This window comes from Haemaphysalis longicornis, unplaced genomic scaffold (genome assembly GCF_048455015.1).
Source record: "Haemaphysalis longicornis isolate Haplotype H1 unplaced genomic scaffold, Haemaphysalis longicornis Haplotype H1 scaffold_105, whole genome shotgun sequence".
Taxonomy (NCBI): domain Eukaryota; kingdom Metazoa; phylum Arthropoda; class Arachnida; order Ixodida; family Ixodidae; genus Haemaphysalis; species Haemaphysalis longicornis.
In genome coordinates, this window is record NW_027526208.1 from 278,104 (window position 1) to 285,921 (window position 7,818).

The 7,818-nt window shown below is 45.1% G+C and overlaps 1 protein-coding gene across 1 annotated transcript; it reads left to right on the plus strand.

The window, feature by feature from the left end:
• The first annotated feature begins 3,715 nt into the window (after nucleotides 1–3,715).
• On the plus strand, nucleotides 3,716–5,475 carry LOC144160538 (uncharacterized). The gene is made up of 2 exons (XM_077691804.1): nucleotides 3,716–4,134; nucleotides 5,184–5,475. The coding sequence occupies exons 1-2, from the start codon at nucleotides 3,750–3,752 to the stop codon at nucleotides 5,405–5,407; spliced, it is 609 nt and encodes a 202-aa protein (XP_077547930.1). The 5' UTR covers nucleotides 3,716–3,749; the 3' UTR covers nucleotides 5,408–5,475.
• The last annotated feature ends 2,343 nt before the right edge of the window (nucleotides 5,476–7,818 follow it).

The following is a 7,818-nucleotide window of genomic DNA, read 5'->3' on the forward strand; positions in this document are numbered from 1 at the left end:
TTTGAAGTCGGCGTCTTTTTCCCATTCTGTCTTGCAGGCGCGTGGTACTTCGCCCTCTTAATCATCACGATGTCGCAGGAGGTAAAGCCCCTGCTAAAAGCACGCTAAACGGTGTGGTCACATTTGTCTGAAGACGTCAGCTCAAAAAATTCGCGTCCAGCTCCGGCGGGACCGTATTTCTTTCAGCCCTGGAATGTAAAACGGCACTATTTTGAGGTATACCACCCGCCGCAATTGTGGCAGAAATACAGCAAGGGCATTGCAAGGGGCTTTGGGATGCTTAAAATGACCGACACTTTTTTTCTGTTACAATCGAATACAGTTGTATTTATATAGGAGGAAAAGTGATTGCCAAATCAACAAACCCGGTGTCGTGTAATGGGCTTCACGCGTACAGACACCACCAAGTTGCGGTTTTGGAAAGCTTAGAATTCCCAGTTGCAATGATTCAAGACATGAACGCGGAATCGATGCGCCAAATGTGAGTAGATACGCCTCAAATGCAGAAAGATATGTCGGTTGTGCTAAAGTATTGCCTGAATTTCATGCCCATGCACGAACATAACCCTCGCCCCCCAAAAAAAGAGAATATATATATATATATATATATATATATATATATATATATATATATATATATATATATATATATATATATATATATATATATATATATATATATATATATATATATATATATATATATATATATATATATATATATATCGAGAGAGAGAGATCAAAAATTTTGAAAGCAAGAAAGTGGAGAAAAAATGCCCGCCAGGTTGGATCCGAACCCACGACCTCCATAATACCGGACTGGTGCGATAACCACTGCACTACCGGCGGGGCTATTTTCCCCTCCACTTTCTGGGGTATTTATGGTAATGTAATTTTTTTCTGTGCTTGGGGGTGGTAGCCAGCGCCACCCCGACTTCTCGGGGTGAAGGGAACCTTCTTTTTAATCCCCGGGCCGTGACTCGAGTGTCTACGACACGTCGAGAGTGGTCGACCAGCGTTGAACGCTCTTACGCTCCCTATGGCACCAAGACTGCCAGAACAGAGGCCCTGGCAATGCATGTAGCGAATCAGAATAGGAAATGAGGGGCTCGTTGCAATAAGATAGAAATAAGGGTTGGCAGTCAAGAAAACCTCGGAAAGCAAAGGGGAGGATATGGTTGGTCATAGAAACAGATAAAGAATAAACAGATAACGAAAAACTTCTTTGTTTTGCGTGACTAATATTTTTGCCCTTGTCAAACACGTGCATGGGCATATCTTGTTTTGACCCCTCTTTCATCCCCGTTGCCCCGGGGGAGGCGAAAATTACCTTGTTGATTTTTCTTCCGCTCTTTGTATACCAATGTACACTCATTTCCTGTCGAAACTGCCTGTGCTACTGCTTTTGGGCGCGACCCTTGCCTCCCACCAACAGAAGCCACGTGTCTCAGGTTTCAATGACCTTACCCGGGTTCTTAGAACGGGTGTGAATGGGCAGATGTTCGCCCTTGGTGTGCTTTTGCATATCTTCTTTGGAACTTCTTCGTTCTGCGTGACTAATCTTTTTGCCCATGTCAAACACGTGCATGGGCATATCTTGTTTTGACCCCTCTTTCACCCCCGTTGTCACGGGGGAGGGGAAAATTACCTGGTTATTTATTTTTATTTTAATTAATGATTTTTTCCTCTGTGTTTGGTTCTTCTCTCTCTCTTTTTTTCCCATGTTCGTATCGCGTGACTTTGTGTTCTTATTATCCTTTTTACAATTTATTTTCCCGCTCTCTCTTCATTCTTTTGCTACCCACCAACCATGATCCAATTTTACAAACTCTCCCTCCTCTTACCATGCTACATTTTCTGTATATATATATAACTCTGAAACGACCTTATTTTGAACTCTGAAGAAAGAGAGTCCCCTCCCTAAAACGTCAGTAAACTTTTATTTTTATTTTTAATGTCCTTCTCGTGTGTGTCTGTCTCTACTAACCTTATTTTGTCGCGCTCTGTGTGAGTTTTTGTTTCCAGACTATATATATATATATATTTAATATATATATATATAATCACTAAAACAAGCGAGAAACGGTGAATATACACATGAGCAGGGCATGCAGTGCTCTTCCTCTTTTTGGGAAAAGAGGTGCTCTACAATGCGCCTTGCTTAGAAAGAATTATGGACACGTTGTACAACAAAAAGAGAAAAAGGAACTGAAAAGGGACACCTAAGAAGAAGGTACATTGGCACCTCTCTTTATAAGAATCAGCAAAAGAAGGGGGGGGGGGGAGAGAAATAACTAAAGACGACCGAAAGAAATAAAGAACTGGGGAATTCAGGTCAGCACACCCACGATTTTCGACTTAGGAATGTACCCCACAGTGACAGGCAAAAAGGGTCGCTCCTTCACCAGCCGCAAGAGACTGTCAAAGAGGGGTCGTGCGTCGCGCCCGCGTCCGACATCGCCAGCCTAGCATTCCCCGAAACCCTGACAGCCGAACAAGGCAAGCGTGGAGGAGTGTGATTTGCGACTGGGCACGTAAATGGTTATATTTTTTAAGCAGTAACTGGAAAGTGTCTGCGTGTGCCCCAATATCATTCCCCAGCCTAGAGGACGCAGTTTTGGAATTAGATGCGAAGTACAATTTACAAACTACGCTGTGATGATTTCTGGCAAGACTGGATTCAATTATTGTTACCTAGAACGGAGCGGTTGCAGTTGCGTCGACATCCGCGGCGGCAGCCGTCACCTACAGCGTCGGACTTAAGCGTGCCGTTTGCAGCCGCGGTTTCATCCACCGGTGATGCGAACTGCTCGAGGCCAGGTAGAGCACCCCCACATAACATGAGTGCGATTAAAAATATATCTGTTGACGCCATTACCGATGATCGCGTTCAAACGCAGCAGACGATGGACGCTGTTGTTTTTTCTTCCGCGAGATGCGGGCGCAAAACGCATGCGCTGGAACGGTGGCCACGGACATGACGGTTTTCAGTGTTGCCCAGATAAGAAGTCGCCCGCTGAACTTTTCAATGAACGCCACCTATGCGCTCGAGCAGTAGCACGTGGTTGTTGAATTTCCTCCGAAGTCATTGTGTTCCGGCGTTTCTATGGGCTTTACACGTCAGAGCTACACATGGGCAACAAAGCGATTTGCAGTGGAGGACTCTGGAACGACGTTGCCCCACGGGGATCTTTAACGTGCGCCTAAAATCTCGACGCACATGCATCTGCTTTTTTCGCATCGATAAGTTTCTCGATTAGCTTTTTTTTGTTTGTTTTTTGTGTCTCATACGAAATGTGAGACCTCGCGACGTATATCCTTCACACAGCATGTTAGTTATTCTCTGGGCCTGGTTACCTCTGGAACCTTTTCAGTCAGAATATTTCAACATGGCTTTTCACTGGTGTTGGCACTGGGAAGAATTCAACAGAAAATGCCTTGTGTTCGTGAAATGGTGACAAGAAAAATAATATTAGGGTCAAGGTCACCTTCTCCCTCCCACAAACTTCCCCTAAACCACCACAATCTGCACAGATGGTTTAGAAAAAGGTCAGGTGACTCATATCTCGGTAGGAAGTCAGATCGGCCCCCTCTTTCTCAAAATGCACAGGTGGAAAGGAGGACTGCAGGAAGTGGGACGCCCCTAGTGCAGGGAAATAATCAGTCTGGTGCCGGCTGAGCTTCGCTTCGGGCATCCTTTTTTGGTTCCCAGGTATCCCGGTGAGCGTGTATCTGTGTCGTTCCCTACCATGGAAGCAAACGCTGATGCTATTTTTTCCGCAGCATTGGAGAAGATCGCGGCCCTGCAGAGCAGCCCCCGAGACCTGAGCATCCAGCGGCGCGTGCTCCTGGACAACCTGCTGCGGGAGTTGCCTCATCCCCACGACGATGAGGATTCCTCGGAGAGCAGCAGCAGCAGTGACGATGACTCCGGGGAGGAGTCGGACGGACCTGCAGCCTCAAGCAGTGGGCACGCCTCGGGCGATTCTGAGCAGGCACGGGGTCCTATTGGAAGTCAGTCGAGCGACGACAGAGCGCCGCCCGGAGGAGTCATGGAGAGCTTCAGCGGTGACGGCTTTGCTGCAGCGGGACCCAGTACTTCTAGTGGGAAACGCACCGGAGAACAAGTTGAAGGTAAGTGCGAAAATGTATTCCGGTTGTCTTTAGTGCTGGAATTGCTTGGCGTTTTTTTTAAATAATTTTGTTGTGTTGGTAGGGTGACCGATGTAATAGCTATTTTCTAATCATTTACCTTTACTTTCAATTTCATTTTATGCTGATTGTTTTTCGTGAAGTTGCTGAAATGAATTCGGACAGTGTGCTGTGATAACAAACCGCAGAATGAACAGCTCCCAGACAGTGGTTTTCGGCGGTTGTTTCAATGGTCCTAAATTTTCTAGGCCTTTCCCTGTAGCATACAATCGCTTCCTGGTGAGCCCAGCCAAGTGAAAAGTCACGCAATCTGCGTGCACGTTTGAACATATATCTCTGCGTTTCTCGTACTTCAGTTAAGAGAGCTTGACTTTCTGATAACGTAGAGTAGGGGTTGTTAGTTTTTAGGGTTTAGTTAGTGTGATGTGTTAGTCCTCTTCGAGGCGGATATTTTCAATCACGAATGAAACTTATTCATCGCCCCTTTTTGCATTATAAATTACATTTCGGGCAGTCTTGGTTTGTTTAGGTCACTTTCATATACTTTTTTGTATATTTTGAGGTTTTGGCGCTTTTATGTCGATTTCCGCTACATCTGTTTGAAATCTGCTACAGCTATTTAACTAGAGTGGTTGTTTCCTTCTTGGTGGCTTTGGTTCACTACTTGTTTTCAATTTAGGTTGTATTATCAAATTCGGGTTGGTTTGGACTTCTAATGTTACTGATTAAAAGGCTAAATGAAATTGCAGCGGTTGGCATATGTGTGGGTGCATTTTTAAACGTGGGTTTTTGTCCATTTCGGTTTCGAGTTTGCAGTGATTTATTGAAACTCGGGTGATTGTGTGTCGTTTAGGCAGCTAGCTAACTCCCCCATAGCTAGCTCACATGGCCATGAGCTGTGCCCATTAGAAAATGCTTATAATCTTTGAGCGTGTACACTAAGCAGCCTGTAGGAAGGCCGTATTCAAATCTTTTACAGGAAGATATTTCCTTAGGCTAATATTATTTGCTCATTTCTATCTCACTTGCAGATGGTCCTGGGCCTTCCAAGACGTTTCGTCCCTTCAGTACCGCGGACCAGGTGCCCATCGGTGGTGACGCTCCCTCAAATGAACAAGTCGACGAAGATGCCTCAGCCACCCCGGAAGACCACGGTGTAAACCCTGTTGGTGGAATGCCCTACCCTGCATTCGATCTCCCGGATCTTCTTGAAGAGCCAGTCCTGCCTGCATTCCTATCATTGCTGGACGATTGAAAGGCACCTAGAAACAGTGCTTACAAACCACTAACCGGCATTACGTTGGCGCGACTGCCTTCACTAATTTCATTGGCACCTTAATTATTTTACGAATCGCAAATAAAATGGAGTTGCTACCAGTAGTTGTCGCCTTATGTTTCACATTATTTACACAACAGCAAATAGTTGAAGAAATAGAACTACCCAATATTTGCATTAGTGAATGTTGCAGTCGTATGTTGAACATTACAAATCCCAACTCCAATGAACCATCTTAGTCACAATTGCTTTAAGTGTGGGGAAATTGAAATGCGGTATTCGAGACTCTTGTGAAACAATTTTCCCTAAGTGAAAAATTTTGATTATCACAAAGCAATCCTTGGTATAAAGAGCCGGCTCTGGGGCCATAAACCCATAGCCTTTCATAAAGCAACTATTGTATATCGCATGTTTGTAGTGGGAGCGCCAGTGCAACGCGAGAAGGGTAACGCAATATTGAATTTTTACCTTAAGCCGGTGTATTCGGTCGATATTCATGAATTGTGGGTTCTGGAGAGGGTGGGCGTGGGTTGTGAGAAAAACTGAGCAGGGGCAAACAATTTAGGAACCGTAAAAAGCTGCGGGAGTCAGAGTTGCGAATACACTAGCGGGGACAATAATAGATAAACAGTCGGACGTAAATGTTTTAAAATAATCACAAGATGCCTGCAATTAAGCTCGGGTGTACTTACGAAAGAGTATAGAAATATGCGAGGTTGGGGTTCGCTTTGCGTTTCATAAACGTCTGTAGACCGAGGCTTGAGGATAGATACAGATGCAGGGTTTAGTATTTGCTTCAGCTGCTGAATCACCCTAACGTATGGAGCATTAACAGGCTCTTGAAAAACAACAATGGCTGCGGTTTAGCCTGGCTAGGCGCGGTTGTGATTCCGAACACAGTTTGCAAACGAACAATATGGCTAACAAAGTGTTTCGTACAGGGAGCACTCACTAGTATGGTGAAATAATTTACGAAGCCGTTGTCGAAGGGGAGGTATCTTTTGCCTCTGTAACGCTGGTGGCTGACGTTTCCCTGCGTCGTTGTCCCGAGAATTAGCTAGCCGAATTTCCCGTTTGCACTCATTTCATTCTGCCGCTTTGCGTGCTCGTAGTCCCATTTCCGCTTTAACTCAGTGCGTCTTTACACCTTAAAGGCCAACTGCTCTCAATTTTTTTTTCAAACAAGTAGTCTATGCTTTTAAAATCACCATGGCGAAATCCTTAGCTTCGTAATCACAGAGAGCGCTAGGTACCGCCGTTCAAAATACCTCCCAGCAGACGACGTTTGCAACTGGCGGAGAGTCCTCGAAACAAGTTACGAGCGGCACGGCCTCCCCGATCGGCTGCCGGCAGCGCGCCGCCGGCAGCCGATCGCGGAGGCCATGCAAGCGGCCCGTGACGGAGCTCGGGGAACCTGTCCCGTGAAGCTCGCGCTTCTCCGGCGACTTGCAGGGTGCTCCGTCGGGCGCAGGGATGCGTTCGCCCGGGGTTTCTCTGCTACACCAGCGCGCTGTACTGCCGTCGCAATCACATGTTTAAACTAAACGCACAGGCAGTAATATCCGCGATTTTTTTTTCAATGCAAAAAAATTAGGAGCCTACAAACTATTCACGCGCTTGGGAGTGTCTTGGAGTTAACTCTTTTTACTTATTATTAATATTTTTACTCAAAGGAAAAATAGCCCGAAACGAGCACTTGCCTTACATTTGTCATTCCTATTTCATTCACCACAAAAAAGATATTTTATAAATGCTTGATCGCTTGCACTTCCGCGTTCAATATTGGCCATGTGTGGGCTGGCCCAACGCCGCCTCCATTCTGTAGATCTTTCCAAAAGTTTGATGACCTAAATAGAGTTGTTTTACACGCGGATATAAACAGTTGTGCTATCTTTGCCTCACTCGCTAAGTGAACCGAAATCAGCCTTTCTCGTAGTAACAAATACATCCCCACAAATATCGGACACCGTTTTCGCAAGTGCGAAAACTGACGAAACTACTCCTCTCCTAAATAATAGACTAGATTTTCTTTCAATTCCCGAGTGAAGTATTTACTTTGAGCTTTAGATTTCGTTTATTTGAAAACAAAATGTTTTCAACAGCACCTATCTTCGGTAAAAGTAGAAAAAAAGCGGTAGATATATGAAATGTTTTTGTGCTTTAGTGCATCGATCATTTAGCTCTGGAAGCTGGCCTATAGTTTCAGGTCACTTCAATAATTTGATTCTCGGTGTGCAGCAAGGCGAAAACTACTGGGCCGATAATCGCGAAGCTGTTTGTACGAATGTATAGTAGGAATAGTGATTGATCGCCGCCCGCGCGCGATTTGTTCTCTTCAAAAAAAGCGATGTGATAGCCGAGGCGTCGGCTATAACGATCTAAAGCTGCTT

Excerpts from the sequence above, each read along its gene's own strand:
- LOC144160538 (XM_077691804.1), top strand. The coding sequence starts at position 3,750 with ATGGAAGCAAACGCTGATGCTATTTTTTCCGCAGCATTGGAGAAGATC. Across the intron at positions 4,135-5,183 it reads CACCGGAGAACAAGTTGAAG|ATGGTCCTGGGCCTTCCAAG; the intron begins GTAAGTGCGAAA and ends TCTCACTTGCAG.